Here is a 17,751-nt window from a genome sequence, read left to right on the forward strand (position 1 = left end):
AAACCAAGGAAAGTCAAAGCTCTGTACATGATTTGCAAGAGGCTGCATAATCCATAATTAATAGGAAACCTCCTGGCTTAACAACCATTGCTTTATCATAATGAAGACTCATTTTCTGCATCATAGTTAAACCAGCTTCATGTGAATAATTATTGTATATTGTGCAAGAATACATGCATACCTACAATTCAATGTTATTCATAAAACAATCAATTCAACATAATGGAGTACAGGATCTACCTCAGCTAAACATAAGCCATTCATCTAGCAGAAGAGAAGAGGATGTTTGTTACAAACCTGAAATTGTGCTTACTCTGGGTATATGACTTTCCGTGAATGAGATATTCTTTAGAGTCATAGCGGATTCATTTTCTTCTTCCTACCACTGCCACCTGACTGTGCATAGGGATTGATAGCATTCATATCTATAATTCGGTTTGCTGTTGTCCTTATGGATATAGGCTGCTGCCTATAGTGGAGTCAGTTTAACAATATGAAACCGTTAGCATGTCTGAGGTCTCCTACAGTAGTAAAAAGACAAGAGTCAATTCTTCTAGAGGTCAGAGAGATGGCGGTGTGCCTTTGTCCACTGATGAGACATGTATCTTGCCCTCAAGATGACCATAAGTGAACACATCAGCTATTATCAAAATTACAACAGGAAGAATATCTATGAGGTCAAATTTGTTTCCGGCACTGGAGGTGTTTGACATGGTCTGTTTGCCATTTAAATACTCAGCCTAAAGCAATCTTTGTATACTGTACATTATGACAACAATTCCCTTTCATAAATGACCCTAGCCTGGAGTGCTGCTCTAGATGGAATGGGAAATGCATTCCCTGTCCTGAGCTCGCTGAATGTGACAGAATGGCTTAAAATTACATTTTGTGATGGGGACCTAAAAAAAAAAAAGCACCATCCTTCAGTGTGAATGTTTGTATATTTGCATAATATGGAGCGGCTTAGACCATCACGGATTCCTGTGCTGAATGTTTAAACTCCAATTTAATTAATCCAAGGTGATGGATTAACACTAGATTTTCCTTTCAATATGACTATTTAGTAAAAAAAAAAAAAAAAAAATGTAATCTATGATTTTGAATGTTTTGCTGATCTGCTGTTGCCACTTCATCTACTATGGCTCAGACATACTGTGTTATGATTTATATATACCGTAAATGTAATAAAATGTTTAATGATTATTTAAATGAAATTAAATAATTTTAATGATACTGAGTTTTAAAAAAACCAAGCCAATATTAATTAAATATAGATTAATCTTTGTTAGAGCTATATTTGATTAACATTAATGACTTAGCAGCAGGTATAATAGGTTGATGTCCCTTTAAAGACTGAATGCATGGAATATAATGATACACATCCAATTTCTTTTTAAATTCTTTATGCTCACTTAAGACATTACCGACTGTGATTACGTAATACTTGCAGAGACTGGTTTTCTTACATAATTTTGTGTGTATGTGTCCGTTCAAGCACATTAAGGGATGCAAAAGAGGAATTACTTTGCTGTTTGCGCGCTCTGAAACGCAGCTCTGTGTGTGTACTTCGTGAACATGTCCAGCTGTGCTGTGCGCACAGATAACAGCATACGAATAACCGAACTGATGCCACACGGATCACGGATCAACTACAATTTGTTTAACATAAAATACAGCGAAATATTGAGTGGGGCATCACACCGCGCAATGATAACGGCTAGAGCGAGAGTGAAACCTGAGCGCTGAGAGGCATGGTGGCATATATTATCGCCCGTTTTTCTCTTTCGACCAAAAGTAATTATACATTTTTTTAAATATATATATATATATATATATATATATATAAATATAATAGATGATTTTATTTTATAATTTTTATACTGTACAACATTTCTATTATAGCTACTTACTTTGAAGAAAGGTCAGTTTAATAATATGTATATGACAAAATCAACCTTTCTCCAATGAAAGTAGACAGTAATAGTCAGTGGTCGGATCAGGTAGCTCCAGTGAATCAGAGCAGCATCACAGCACATTTTTGCAGTTTGTTTTTCTTGAGGGAATTTTTTTGGGACTGTGCCCGTCATTGAGGGCAAAAGCTTCCTCTTCCCTGTCTGCTGTTGCACTCCACAGCTCACAGATAGTTGTGCTTGTTGTGCTTTTTGTCTGGCTACCATTTCAATTTGAAAGACTTTTTTCTTCAGTAAAAAGCTCAAACAGCCCGCAGTCAGAAACACATGGCTGTGTTGTCCCACCAGAGTATCGAATCCGAGGCCTAGATAAGACTCATTGGCCCATATTTCTCTCTCTCTCTCTCTCTCTCTCTCTCTCTCTCTCTCTCTCTATTTGTCAATGCAGCTCAGCATAATGCATTTCCAGAATCAAAGCATACAAGTCCTGTTTAACGCTGATATAAAGCACAGGCCCAATTCATCAGCATGACATAATAACCCAACGCCAAGGGCCAGAAGCATGATGCCCATTTAAACCGAATGGGGCACAAAAATCCAAATGTCAAAGCTGCCCTTTTCTATACAATGAAAATGCAAATTAAGCAGAAATTAGAAACTTATTTTTTTCCTTTGGTCTAATCAAAGGCACCAAGTGAGCTACAAGTGCTACTTATGCTCCCTGAGAAGAAGAAAAATTATATATATATATAAATTATTTGTTGTTCAAAGATAAATAGCCTTAAATTGAGGTCAATCTGATTAAATCTCCACCACTAAAGGAGAAAGTTTTACAGATGCTTTTAAGGCACAGATGGACCAAATGTACTGTATTCAATAAGGTTTATGTTACCTCCATTCCTATATCGCCTATATGAACACGATCTGAAGTGTAGACAGCTCTAATTGAATCTAAAGCTGGGCTATGTTTTGCGTTCTTTCAGCACACAGCCAGTGAAGGGAGATGATGAATTAACATTGCTGAAATTCAAATCCAATCAGACTAGTTTTGCAGTTTGTCGTAAAGCAGTTCTGCCCAAAGCTAAATTATCCTTATTATTGCCAAACAATTCTCTATATTAAGCTGCCAAGTCTGTAGATTTATTATTTCAACATAACGGACGGATACATTTCAAGAGATGGCTGCATCTATATCCGCTGCACAGGATAGAGTGAATGCCAGTCTGTTTCCTGCAATAGATACACAAAGACAGCTCTATGGCTATGGGGAATTATTGAAGAGTGGAAAGAGGGCGATATTAAGAGTTTGTCAGTGTGTAATAAAGAAGACAGGCTGTTCAAAAGCAGGTCATCCTTTGCTCAGACATTTTTCCACAATTTTAGTATTTTTTATTCTTCAATTGCACTGATTACAAAGTTATTTTTCTTCAGATTCTCTTTCCTTCTGTGATCTATTCAAATAAAGTTGGCATGAACACAAAACCAAAGTCACTTGCTGTGTTCCGATTCACCTACTTCTACATGCACTAAAAGCATATACTCTTTTTGTGAAGTTTTTGTTTCAGTTCATTGAATTAAGTTGACACTAGTCAACAATTCTTACCGTATTGGAGTGAAAAGTAGAAACACGTTGATCTGCCAGTTGTGGGTCTTTTTTTTAATGCAGAGAACTCTCGTATTTTTACATAATAATGCATATAAAAGGCCAAGCAAATACTTAATGCCCCAGCGTATTTCTAAACATTGATAATATTGTTGCAAATAAAATATTATGAAATATATAGTATAAATTAAGCTTTACCCTAAACCTCTCTCTTAATAACTAGTCTCTAATCACAATGGGTTGTGGACAATATTAGCCATTAGAGTGTGCATGAGTCTATTTATTTGATATATCTATATATTAACAGCAATATGTGTGTGCCTCGTGTCATATGTACAGTGGCATTAATGGCACTTTTTTATTTATAAATGAATTAATTAAATCAATATTTGGTGCGACACCCTTTGCTTTTCACTGGACTTGTAGGCAAGGAATTGGCAAAACGAACTTCTTGAAAACTAAAATAATATTTTCTACTGACACACTAAAGCAGGAAATATCAATTTTCAAGACAACTATTTTTGTGAAACATCTAGACAGTATTATTGTATGTTAGTGACACAGCAGATAGCAGTTGTTCATTCTATCCAATATACCTGCTGTCAGACTTTGTTTGCGAGTCCTGAAAATATAAGACAGTCACGGTGTGGAAACCAGTTGCTACCCTGACAACTAACAGAATTCAGCACACAACCTTATTTATCTCTCTAAAACAGGACTGACAAGTGTATTCTGCTGCTGTGTGGATGCAGTCTCTCTCTCTGTTACAGCCCTTACCCTTCCCTGTCTGTCTCCATCTAGTTCAACATCGTCTGGGAAAACTGTACTGAGATCAGGGGCTCAAATTCCCCCTAAATCTCTTAAACTCCCACAGATTTTGAGCAGAACAGCTCATCATCACCGGGCAAGCTCTTCTCCACATCCAAATTTCACCAATCGCACCCTCCTTTCTGCAGATAATGCCCATAAATGAAAGCAATTCACACGCCTCAGTCCATGAGATTGAGTGGGTGTTTCAGGTTGATCAATAGGGTCTGTTCCATCCACAGCACTCACTCAGTGGTGCACCGTATTTAAAGGCTGACTAAACCATGCAATCGTTACATCTACCTCCTAAACTTCAGCTTGTATTCTCTTGGCATTTCGTACAAGCAGCCAGCACAGATTTAGAGGGGGGGGAGAGATTTGGAGGGGGAAGATGTGTGAGATTTGAAGGTCAGATTATGAATTATTGCCGTGAAATATTATTTTCTAAAATTTGTAATATCTTTTTTTATTTTAAAAATATTTTTAAATATTTAAAAAAATATATGAATTCATTGTTATGTTTCATTACTATTGGTCACACTTTACATCTGTGAGGGGTTTGCAAATATTTAACCAATGAAAAGTATTAAAAAGAGCTTGTGACTAAACCTCATAACTCCACTGGATCCTCAAGCTATCTGTAAAACCTCATAGCTCTATCCGCCTCTATGGTGAATGAAGTGCCGCACACAGTTTGGAGCATCTCTTCTTGTTTACAATGCAAGAGTAAAACATTTTATTTTAAGGAGTCTGTGTTACAGACGTGTAATTTTACATTTTAGTACCGAGCTATAATTAACTACATGTACTTACTATATGGTAAGGGTTAGGATTAGGGTGTGGTTAGTTTTATGCAATTATACACAATTACTAGTAACATGTAACGTGGTGTAACAATGGCACTGTAAAATATTAGAAAAAGTGTTACTGTACAGTGTTTTCTTTACTCTAGAAACACATATATATTAGTTATAAATACGGTAATGAATAATATAATGACACATGCAGGTGTCTGACCATATGAAGCCACAATATAGACTTTGACAACACAGTGTTTAACGCAAATGTGTTTTTGGAGATATTTTTGGAGATATAAGGTTTCCACCCAACAACAACGATATACATTTTTTAAACTATGATAAACAAAACAAAAAATTAACAAAAACATGAAATAATCAAAATGATTTAAAATTACAAGTGTCCTCTTAATCATTTCCATCACCACCAACAAATTGTACAAAAAAATGACCAAGCTTTAGTCTACTTAATAAATGACTCGGTGAGGAGACTGTTGTGAGATATGAGACATATGTTGTGATATGAGAAAAACCTCCACCTCTAAAGGTCGTATGCCAAAATCTTTAGGAGTAAATGCAGCATGGAAGTCTGGTTGTGTTCCATAAGCGTTTGCAATCTGCACTGACAAGCCTAATCTGCTACAGTGACATAAGACACAGATGGTGAGGAATAGATGGGAGTATCCATCATCATTCCGCAGCTATAACGCTCTATCCTACACTAGAACACCAGGCTATGGCCCATTTCAGCAATATCTGAGCAGACAGTTTAAACCAATCGAATGGAGTGCATGATAGCTGCTTGGCCAAAGTCAAAATATACAAGGCCAGAGTCTTATACATTACATCACACCAGGGCCTCTTCACGACATGGCCGCCACGCAGGGTCTCCAGCCGCCATGGCTGCTACGCCAGAGGCTATGAAACTATCAAAGTGGTCCTTAGGCATTTGAGATTGGCGGACACACCACTGATGTCGGTGCGAACAGCTGGCATCTCAATGGTCCTAACATCCTCCTCAAGCTTAGCGCACCCAAGGTCAGTGGTCCCGAGTCTGGGGATCTAAGAGGTCCTTCCACTGTCGGCTGTGTTTCCTGTGATAGGAACTGGCATCTTGTGTGTGTGGGCCGTTCACACTTCAGCTACACCTTCTGAGGCGGTGGCATCCGCTCATGAACTCTCTGTACACGATGACACAACCACAGAGATTGTCCCTGTACTTCCTGTCTGCCCGGTTATGACCACGGAGGCCATTTTGACACGGCCCTAGAAGCCAACCCTAACCTCTCTGTGGTATTTGTTCCAGATCTGTCCTGGTGGTCTTCAGCTCTGCCATAGTGGTCACCAGTCCTGCCTGCTCCACTGTGGTGATCTTCTGCTACACCTTGGTGGTCACCAGCCCCATCTGCCCTGCTGTGGTGGTCTTCTGCTCCGCCGTGGGGAACTTCAGTCCTGTCTACTCTGTTGTGATGGTCATGTTGTGGTGAAGACTTTTAAGTGTCACACTACATTTACCCTCTGGTTACCCACGGTTTTGACTTTCTGCTTGGTTTTCCAGATTTCCCTGTGTGTTTGTCTGCCCTGTTGTCTTTTTAGATTATCTGAGTTTTGACCTATTGCCTGTTTTATGTATTATGATTCTGGATTGCCCTAAGAAAAGCTTTTGGTTGCTCAACCCATGTTTCGGAGCAGTTTGTGACCGAAGCCTTGGTGAGCATAAGATATTTTTTTCAATAGCATAAAAACAAATCTTACCAACCCTACACTTTAAACAGTAGTGTATATGCATTTTTTATGTAGATAATTTCTTAATCTATGTGCAAGTCATTTTTTAGTATATGTGGCTCAAAAACACCAATGTAATTCCCCTTTTTACAGTGTAGATAGATAGGCAGCCAATAGGAACTAAGGCGATCTACTTAAGAACAGCTGCACAGAAAGTAATTTCTTTGTTTCCTGTGGCTGGTAATCTGTCTGAGATGGTTTCAGGCACAACCATTGAGCCCATACAGCTTCTCTAACTTTGAATACATCCCGATCTGATTGAGGAGGTAAGCGTGGCTCATAGAACAGTGCATTAGCTTCTTACCCCAGAGGCTTTTCCAGATGACTGCCTGGTGAACCCACTATCTCACCCAGAGTGCAGAAGGTCTGACCTAGGAAGTCCTAGAGAAGGGTGGCCCGAACAAAAGATGGCCCAGAGGAGGCAGGATTGTCATGCAGGAAGTAAAGAAGAGAGAACAGAATGAGTCAGGGTGGTACTGTGTATAAATGAGTTGTACCGGTAAAGAGAAAATTCTAGGAGTGCAAGGCAGAGACGTACGTTGAAATCGGAGGGCTTCCAGGAGGGAGGTGAGGCCGCAAATATATTAACAACAACAGAGCATATCATGTAACAGAAAAGACAAAAAAAAAAAAAAAAACGAATTGAAGAAGTCAGGCCGAAGAGGATAGGAGAGAAAAAACGAGAGTTAGAGAATAGTGAGAAAGGATCTTGGAGAAGAGAGAAAGGGAAAAACACCCACGATGATCACAGATTACAAACAAAACAAAAAAGAGTGAGAAAACCAAATCATAAATCTGCTGAATTTCACTAAAGATTAAAATTAACAGACACACACACACAAAACATTCGGTTGGTTCTATACGAAATCATAATTTCATAAACCCCAGTTGTTTACTGTCTGAATAGTTTTGGTTCAGGTTTTATATTTATGTAACTCAAACAATGATGCAAAAATGCCCAAAAACCTACAACCTATTTTATAATACTTAGGCTACATAAATTTGATATAGTATAATAATAATAATAATAATAATAATAATAAGTAATTATTTTATAATGAATTACACTTTCCATTCATTTCTATAAGCAAATAGTTTTTTTTTTAATTACAAGTCTTTTTATTTTTATATAATAATAAGCCTAATTTACATAGAAAGAAAGCTGGTTTCTGCTAGAAGAATCGTAATGCCTGTGAATGAAAAGTGTTGCAATTGTTTATTAAAATTATCCTTCAACTCATTATATATTCTTCAGGTTTGCACAGCTTTGATAATGATACAAAATATGACAATTTTCAATCATTTTAGATTGCATAAAACCAACCGCAGAATGAAGAAGCATGCATGTCAAAATGTGCAATCGCCAAAGAAAACAAGGAACTTTCATATACATCCAAGCAAACACACATGCACAAAAAAGCACATACAAAGTTCTGATATATACTCACGTGTTTGGCCAGATCAGGACTTTTGGAGTCAATGTCATATCTGAAATCCAAGAGAACAGCTTCAGTTAGTATTGTTAGATGACAGCATGGCCCATTTTCTCTTGTTATTTGTTATAAAGAAGAATGCTTAACCCATCCTCACATTCTTTGATCTAGAATGGATTAATGATAATGATATTTTGATTTCTTACAAAATAGAATGTGTCAAAGTCCACGTGAAATGAAAATTCACCCTATCTGTTTTGTAAATGCATGTTATAGATCTTATTGGGAAATCCAGGTTGCTGCTGGTAGAGGTTTTAGTGAGGCCAGCAGGGGGCGCTCAACCTGTGGTCTGTGTGGGTCCTAACACCCCAGTATAGTGACGGGGACACTATACTCTCAAAGAGCGCCGTCCTTCGGATGAGACGTTAAACCGAGGTCCTGACTCTCTGTGGTCATTAAAAATCCCAAGATGCCCTTTGAAAAAGAGTAGGGGTGTAACCCCGGCATCCTGGCCAAATTTGCCCCTTGGACTCTGTCTATCATGGCCTCCTAATCATCCCCATATACTGATTGGCTTCATCACTGTCTCCTCTCCACCAATAAGCTGGTGTGTGGTGGGCGCTCTGGTACAATATGGCTGCCGTTGCATCATCCAGGTGGATGCTGCACATTGGTGGTGGTTGAGGAGATTCCCCCCTTCTATTTAAAGCACTTTGAGGTCTCAGAATAAGCGCTATATAAATGCAACAAATTATTATTATTATTATTATTATTATTAACTTGTATATTGTTCAATTAAACATTAAACACTGGACCGTCCAGTGAAAATGACATACTACTCTCTATTGGCGAATGCCAGACTTATCCAATCATTTATTCCACCTCTGCAAGCTCATGTTCATCTGCCGTCACTTAAGTGCAATCAAGAATCGATGCATAGAACCAGGTCCTAGATTTTTTATTTTATAATAATTTGTCACATTCGTATGTACAATATGGCTGCAGATATATGAAAGAAAACATTTGTCACTAGTTCCGTTGCATCGTGATTGTCACAAATCAAACCTTGAATTTGCATCTAGTTTTCATAATAATTTTGTCAGAAGAAGTGTTATTTTTTTTGCAATTACATTTCACTACTGGAGAAGAAATGTTACATTTCACCCTGACTTGGATCACTACTAGTCTGTATTTAAATTCTTGCCGCTGTTAAAATGTGAGTGGAAGCGCTGTTCTGGGGCACAGCTGGTTGGCTCTGTGAATATTTGCATTTGTATAAGCGAGAGTTGGCATAAACGTGGAAGGTTTCTCGCTGACAACACACGGAACTCTCCAGTCTGCACTGCAGCAGCCCCTTTTCAACTCAGCAGAATAACCCATTTAAGGTGGTGAATGAGAGCGAGATGGACAGTCAGGTGCAGGAAAGGGAGGAATGCGTTGTAAATCATCTAGGATCCCGCGCCACACATTTGCTTTTGAACCGCTGCGTAAAGATTGAGGATAAAACTCATCTGAAATATTTATCACCCTTTCACTGATCCAGCCCCTTACACATGACAGTCAAGAGAGAGGCAGCATCAATAATTACAGAGGAAGACGCACTGGGAGAGGGAGAGACAAACAGACAGAGCGAGAGCAGAAAGCCTGGAGTGGGACAGCACATCGGAGAGTGAGGCAGATTTCTGTGTGTCAGCATCAAAGGGAATAACTCACATGTCAAAGCGAAGATTCTGTTTCTCCTCAAAGAAATAGTCCAGGATGTACTTTCTCACAAAGTCTGGGTTCAGGGTGTTGTCAATGACTTCAGTTCTCCCAAACTACACAAAAAGAGAGAGAACCACTACATGAGAATGAAAAAGTTGTCACAGTGCAGCCACCGGAATCTCTGTCCAGTCCATTAAAAGCCCCGTTCTTCTGACTCTGCCGCCATAGGAAAAATTAAGAGGTGATATTTTGAGAGGTGAAGTATCTATGCTTCTAATGAACAACAAGAACCCCTGCTCAGAATCAGTAATGTGTGCGTTTGTGTGCAAATGAAGACTACACAGGTAATAAATATTCAGGAATATTCATGAGTTCATGGCTCTGAGCTCATGCCTGGGATGTAAATTTAATAACAGTCTATTCATCCACCTGAACATATGCAGTACTGCAAACTGTGATTTCTATGTTAATGTACAAATAACAGTTTTATCTGTGCTATATATGAATTACTGTGCAACCACAAACATTCCCATTTCAATACATTCCTTATGTAACATCCTCTGAAAAAGCAGAAGGCCTTTCATTCCAGCCGTGGCTCATCTGTAAGAGCAGGTGGAATATACTGCAACAAATATTATTCAGATTTTCTTGACTATTTTAAGTCATAAAGTGAGCAGGATAAATAAAAATGTAGCGTATGGATTCGGTAGGCATGTATTATTATACTAAGCGGTGCAGCGGGTGCCTGAGCCCTCCCCAGCTCTACAGTGCCCCACTGTTTTCCCAATGTAAATCTGTGGTGAAAAATGGAACTGCAGTGCACTCTAAGTGAGAGCCATTGGGGCAGATTTCAGACTGCTCTGATAATTATTTTCACGTTACCTTATGTAAATCTTGCTCCAGACCAAGACGATATCAATCATCTTCAAATATGTATATTAATCTGCATCAGGTCAGTAACTAGCTGCCTGTCTTTTCTTCCTATGTGGAGTAGCGCATCAAACGCTTATGAGGATAAACAGTTCTGTTGTGTTTGTTTCATGTTTGACTTACTTTTCCTCACTGGAATTCCTCTACAACCTACAAACTAATATTTTAAAACTAAATTCGGAGATAATAAATACTACATTAAGGCAATTCAAAGATAGCATTCGATGCATATGCTTTGTTCTTAAAGCCTGTCAATCCACATTGGAGAGCCACCCTCAGGCTGAATAATACAACCCTTGTCAAAAGTGTTCTGCGTGTGTTCAGCGATTACAACATAGGCTAAAGCTTACAAAATGTTTAAACTGGCGCTAAGACCCAGAATCTGCCCTACCTACATTTTTGGTCAGGAGCCGCTACTGATTGACTCACTAATGATAAAAGCTCCTCTTCATCTTCTACTGTCTCTGTATGGATGTGTCCATTCATTGTTGGTTTTATGTATGAAACTTAAATCAGTGTTTGGAGGAAGGAAAAGGAAACAAGAAAGAAGGAAATGAAAGTAAAGCAATTGAGAAAAAAAGATGGAAAGAAGGAAAGTTTGAGGCAGTGTTATTTTAGTATAATTATATATTATTGTAATATTGAATAAAATGTGAATATATACAGTATAACCTATATAATTAGTAAATAAACTAAACTATATAACTAAACTAAAATTACAAGATCACATAAGATTATATCATATATAAGGTTATATATCATAAGCTTTATAATCTGTAAGTTGATGATGAACGTAATGCTATGCACTTAATTCAGCATTTCTAATGACAGACCAAAAAAACCCATTGTCTGTCCTTTAAGACAATGTGCTAATGACATTGTCTGTCATTACTGTCCTCATAACTCCATTGAGCTTGATTGTGGTAAAATGTTAGCGGTTTTGGAGATAACAAGGATTCCGCCCAACATCGACAAATGGTTTGGTAGAGAAGAGAAGAGAAGAGAAGAGAAGAGAAGAGAAGAGAAGAGAAGAGAAGAGAAGAGAAGAGAAGAGAAGAGAAGAGGATTACAGAAGCCTGTCGTCTTTGCACTGTATTCTTGAAGGCTCCTCTGCAGTCGGTTCCCTCAGCTAATTGTGTTTCCCATGAATAATTAAACAAGATGAGGCAGATGAGAAATGCATAAATAAATGAATCACCAGAAGGGTGTTACAACACCCTGGCCACGTAGAAATGAAGGAGACAGCTTATGAGGGATAAGGGATCGATGTGGTGATTTAAACTTACTGTAGGTGATTTTGAAGACCACCGTGATCTTGTAAAGGATATAGAAAAACACTATCACAACAGTCTGACTTTCTTACAAACATGCAGTGCAATATATGGTTAGTACCCGAGGCATGTCTGTCTGACGTTCTCTGCTGTAGTTTAGATAAGCATAAACTCTAGAATTAAACTTTTTTTTTACATATACATTGTGTACCTGAACCACAAATAGAATCTAAATAGTCCTAAAACAAATAGTCCTAAATCTATAAAAAATTTGGTTCAATTTATATTTCAAGGCCATAAACATAATGACTAAACATTCTCAAGCAAGGCTCTGTGATAGCAGAGCACAGTCATTAGCATTCACAGCATAATGCTTTATGTACAGCTAATAAGACCTCACAGTCTGGCTTTACTTTATCATTTACCGGCTGCTATAAATCATTCTGTTGACCTGCTGCTATATAGAGCCATAAAGCCTTTTATGTTTGTCATATGGTGCATTATTCTATTCTGCAAGTATTTCACTGGTTTCCAGCATCCTTTTTGTCTAAACTGTTTTTGGAGAGAAATCCCATCGGAGAGAGAGGAGATGCAAAGAAAAACATTTAACTTAAATCACCAAACTGCTTTTGGAAAAGCTTTACCACCCACTGAGTGTTAGAGACAAAGCCAGGGCAGTGAAAAGGGGCTGAAGCGTGTTGTTCAGACTACTACTGTGCAGAACAGGAGAATTAGCACAAGGTCACATTCAGAAATGATTTGTCAATTTTGAACCTCGCAATAGCAGTGATGAGACAAAAAGATTAAATCACAAGAGGTTTAATAATTAAGGTTAAAGTTAATGATGATGCATTTGCACAGAAGAGAAAAATTAAGAGAAATTACTTTTTAAAATGACAAACATGAAAAAGTTCAAGCTCTAAGTGAAAATTAATCATCATGTGATCTGATTGTCAATAGTCGATAATATAAGAGGGGAAAAAAAATCTTTGACCTTAGAATGAAACCCAAAAATGAAAATTCTGTCAGTAATCACTCACCCTCATGTTGTTCCAGACCCGTATGACTTTCGTTCATCTTCGGAACACAAATTAAGATATTTTTGATTAAATCTGAGAGCTGGATCACTCCTCCATAGGCTTCTATGGTATCAAAACTCGCCGGCCCATAAAGTTAGTAAAGACAATGTTTAAAATTGTCCAAGTGACTAGTGACGAGACGAGAATACTTTTTGGGTGCAAAAAAAACTAACAGAAATAACGACTTTATTCAACTATTGATTTTCTTCTGTGTGGGCCTCTAAGTAAGTTCACTTAGGTAGGCTGAAGGTAGGCTCACTATTGGCCAGCATCACACACATGACCAGCGTCGGCCAATAGTGAGCCTACCTTCTGACGTACAACCCAGAAGCGCTGCGCTACGTGAATTCACTCAGAGGCCCACACACACAGAACCTTATTTTTGTTTGTTTTGCGCACAAAAAGTATTCTCGTCGCTTGATAAACTGAAGGTTGAGCCACTGTAGTCACTTGTACTATTTTAACGATGTTTTTACCCAACTTTCTGGGCCGGCAAGTTTCAATTACAATAAAAGCCAATGGAGGAGTGAGACAGGTCTCAGATTTAATCAAAAATATCTTAATTTGTGTTCCTAAGATGAGTCTTACGGGGTTGGAACAACATGAGGGTGAGTTATTTTTTACTTAAAGTTAATTTTACTGACAGCATTTTCATTTTTGGTTGAACTAACTTAACGTTAATTAGCTAACGTTAGGACACGCGGCAGCCATTGTCCAAAAGACCGAAAGTGCATAAAAGTGTGCCATTTGGGACAGGGCCTAACTGTTATGTCTACACAACACCGCTAGCAACGTAAACATGTTTGTTCTCATATTGTTCATTGAAGCTTATAGAGTAACGTTAGAATTGTGAGGGAGCGAGTGTAACGTTAACGTTACCTGCATTTACAGTAACGTTAGCTGCTATAGCATTTTCCTTCAGCTCAGTCCTATATTCGTATTAAAAAATCCGTTTGAATGTCCGCTGCGATATATTGTAATTTTAACAGTTAATCGGTTTTCCCGTGCCATGACACGCTAATCACTTATCAGTTGAGTCTTGCTTCTCTGTGTTCACAAGTTTCAGTCATTTCAACATAAAAGTCTTCGTCTTTTTTTACTTCACGAAAGTTGCACTTATACATATTTGTTGGCTTTAATATTTGTATTGTGTGGTAACCGTTTTATAAAAGCAATAAGGTACTCGAGGCTACAATCTTCAGCCCTGATTTATTCACGATACAGCACCCTCTTGTACCTTATTGTTTACATATAATAATTTATTGAACATTGGTGGCTTTTATCAAATTAAATATTTAAATTAAAGCAATAGGCATTTTTTTTTACTACATTTAAGCATATTTTGCACATAAAAACACTCTTATCCATGGTAAAAAAAAAAAATCTGTAATGCGTATAACTGAGTGGTTTCATTGTTTATTAATGTATAAAGAATTAAATAAATAAATAAAAAACAAGAAAAAAGCTAAAAGAAAGTGGAATACTGTAGTGAAACCATGGGCACAATCACTCAGTGAAAGTAAGGCGCTTATGCTGTGTTAGTAACAAAGAAGAGAGACACACATACTCCCAAATCTCCTGCTGAGACAGAGAAACGCACAAAGAAAACTCCATCCTTATCAATCCCTTACAGCTTGACTGCCTCTTTTCCACAGCGGTCGGTATTATACCCAAACAAGAGGCATCTTACATGGACAGAGGCATGGAGAAAGTCTACGCAGCTAATCGGAGTTAGCAACCTGCTCAGTGTTATGCAAGCAGTCGTCTTTCATCATAGGAGAAAGGTGTTCCATCAAAAGGAGGAGGACGGACACCAATTCGGTTTTATTTTGGGTCAAAAAGTTGTTACACATCCTCATGCGCGCATCGTGACATTTACGACCGCTTTGACGCATTCACGTTGGCCTTGAAAACACCTGCTGGAACAACTGTCACCTGCTAATAAGGGATTTAATTAAAAAGGGTCTCTGTAACACAAACCAAAACTTGCAAAAAAGTACCGCAATGCGATTTTTCATATTCAGGGTCTTTTTTGCATGCTCAGTGATGGATATGATAGCCTAAGGATGTCCGTTTTTCAGCTGATTGTAATGACCTGTCAAATCCAAAGGCCGAGTCCTCTAGCTCAACACAGCTTAAGTGTGAAAAATCACGTTCAATGAGCTGGGAAGCATTACAAATGCCCTGGCCTGTAACTTTAGAGCAAGATCGACTTTAATGCTAATCGCTAACGGAAAGTGTACAATCATCTTAACAGCCAATCACTAAGGGCCATGGGGACAGATTCATGAATATTCAAAAGGAGAATCAATGGGCAGTGATGGGCACCAGAGGGCTGTGGAGAGAGTGAAGGGGGCGAGAGACAGAGGATATGCAGAGCTGATTAGGCCAAATGAGGGAGTCTGTCAGAACTGATTGTAGGTTTGTTCCCGAACGTGGACACTTACCTCACGCCACTGCTTAGACTCCACTCCCTGAGTGTACAGAACACACACTGAGAAGACGAGAAAAGGGGAAAAAAAAAGAAAGAAATCAGCATCTATTCCATTTTTTTTAAAGCTTTTGGGTTACAGTTACTGTAGATGCATTTCATGATTAAAACAAACGTTTTTTAATCAAATCAACACATTTACCTAAACTAACACTGATTAGACCCATAGAAAAGAAACGTCCCAAGTGAGATTAGACAGAGAACAAATGGAGTTTCCTGCTTACATTTTTCTCCTGAGAAATGTACCTTATCATTTTCTATCATTACATTTTTCCAATAAATGGAATGTTTTTAAATTATTTTACACAATTATTTTAAAATGTATACTCTGTACAATGTAATCTTCCTGGGTCTATTATTCATTTCTTATTAAAAATTTTAGGAGAAAAATATTAAGATATATTAAGTTAATATTTAGCCTAACCCTCAAGTTCTATGAAAAATGTAAAAACATTATTTGAATTTGGGTTTCCAGATGATTCAACATCTAACTACTGGGGTTTTAAGGGGTCAGGGACAGTTTGAATTAAAAATAAACAAGATAAGGTTAAACAAGGTTAAAATTATTAGTTTTACACACACTCAGTGGAACATGAAGGTTAAATGAAACCGAACTAAGAATTCTAATAATTCAATAATGTTTAACTTGTTGTTAAACATTATTGAATGTTTCATTAATGAAAAAGCAAACTCTAAGAAAGAAACGCTCTTATTTTGCAAGGATTACAAAGGAGGATTATTAGAATTACAAAGGAGGCCAGACTATTTGACCTATTGCTCTCTTTTTCATAATCTTATGTCTTCAGCGAGAGATTTACTGTACACAAGTCCCCATGACTCATGGAGCATTTGTATTCAGGGGGCTGAGTTCATGCTCTGCATATATTAAGCACTTCTGCATTTTTCTTGATAGTGAAGAAAAGCTGTCACATTGTGATGCAAATTATATGCATGTGTTTTAGGCAAGTTGGAGAAATAGCAGAGTAGACAGATTGCAAAGTGTGGAGAGCCTAAGAAAGTCAGAGAGGTGTGTGGATCCTGAAGAGAACCTGAGAACCTGAAAACATTTCAGTGAGGTACGTAGCCTGGGGAGCGAGGTTGTATAAGTGTGGGGGGGGGGGAATATATTTTAAAGAGATTTTAGGTTAAAAAACAAGTACTTCAGTTATGGAAAAAAGAGAAATACTTACAAGGATCAGACTTGGAGAACGTGTCTCGATCTAACAGGTTTCTGGGGAAACAGGAGAGAAAAAATTAAAAGGCTGATAAACTAGGTCACTTCGGTCAAACAGTTCAGCCATACAATGAATAAAAGGCCTTACAAATAAACCAGATGGAGCTCTCATTTACATGTTATTTCCGAATCCATTCATTCTCTTCCATTAGCAGCCACAAAACATCTCTTGACATGAGATTTTGTCAATGTCACTGTGTTTTGAAGCAAATTACGCTTCCATCGTGATGTATGAAATAAAGAAGGCATCTCACTTTTTTTAATGCATGCACATTGTTCTCCAGTTACTCCAAAAATTCTATATTTGGCTCTAGGAACATTAGCAGAGCACAAACACAAAATGGAAGGATCTCTATTTTCAATGCTTCATAAAACACATACACTTTTTGGGTGGCAAATAAACTGTATCCCAATAACTCAATAACATACATTTGAAATGTGTTTTAATTTTATACTCGCAAATACATTCATCATGTAATGAAATATCTTTATGTACAGGTATTTTATGAGCAATCAAACAGCCTTATCTTCATTATAAATATTAGGGATGTAACGGTTCATGCAATCGTCCCAAACTGTACGGTACGGACGTCGCGGTTCGGTGCATGCAGTCGCAAGACGAATACATTCAGTCACCGGTGATCCACACTCCAATCCGGAAGGAGGGCGCGCAGCAATGCAACGCTGTTTGCTACCAGTAAAAAGCA

The 17,751-nt window shown here is 37.9% G+C and overlaps 1 protein-coding gene across 5 annotated transcripts in view; it reads right to left on the reverse strand.

The window, feature by feature from the left end:
* Window positions 1-17,751, reverse strand: part of cpne5a (copine Va) — a 78,280-nt gene that overhangs the window by 48,514 nt on the left and 12,015 nt on the right. Inside the window, exons 2-7 of one of the 5 annotated variants that reach the window (XM_079637884.1) lie at window positions 17,001-17,041; window positions 15,767-15,813; window positions 10,049-10,152; window positions 8,351-8,390; window positions 7,441-7,455; window positions 7,207-7,283 (exon numbers count right to left, since the gene is read on the reverse strand). In XM_079637884.1, coding sequence (XP_079494010.1) covers window positions 7,207-7,283; window positions 7,441-7,455; window positions 8,351-8,390; window positions 10,049-10,152; window positions 15,767-15,813; window positions 17,001-17,041 — 324 coding nt within the window. Of the gene's footprint in view, window positions 1-7,206; window positions 7,284-7,440; window positions 7,456-8,350; window positions 8,391-10,048; window positions 10,153-13,280; window positions 13,571-14,198; window positions 14,408-15,766; window positions 15,814-17,000; window positions 17,042-17,751 lie in introns of those variants that run through there. The other 4 variants (XM_079637885.1, XM_079637886.1, XM_079637887.1 and 1 more) reach the window with 4 other exon arrangements.

Source organism: Phoxinus phoxinus, assembly GCF_949152265.1.
Source record: "Phoxinus phoxinus genome assembly, chromosome: 15".
In the NCBI taxonomy this organism is placed as follows: domain Eukaryota; kingdom Metazoa; phylum Chordata; class Actinopteri; order Cypriniformes; family Leuciscidae; genus Phoxinus; species Phoxinus phoxinus.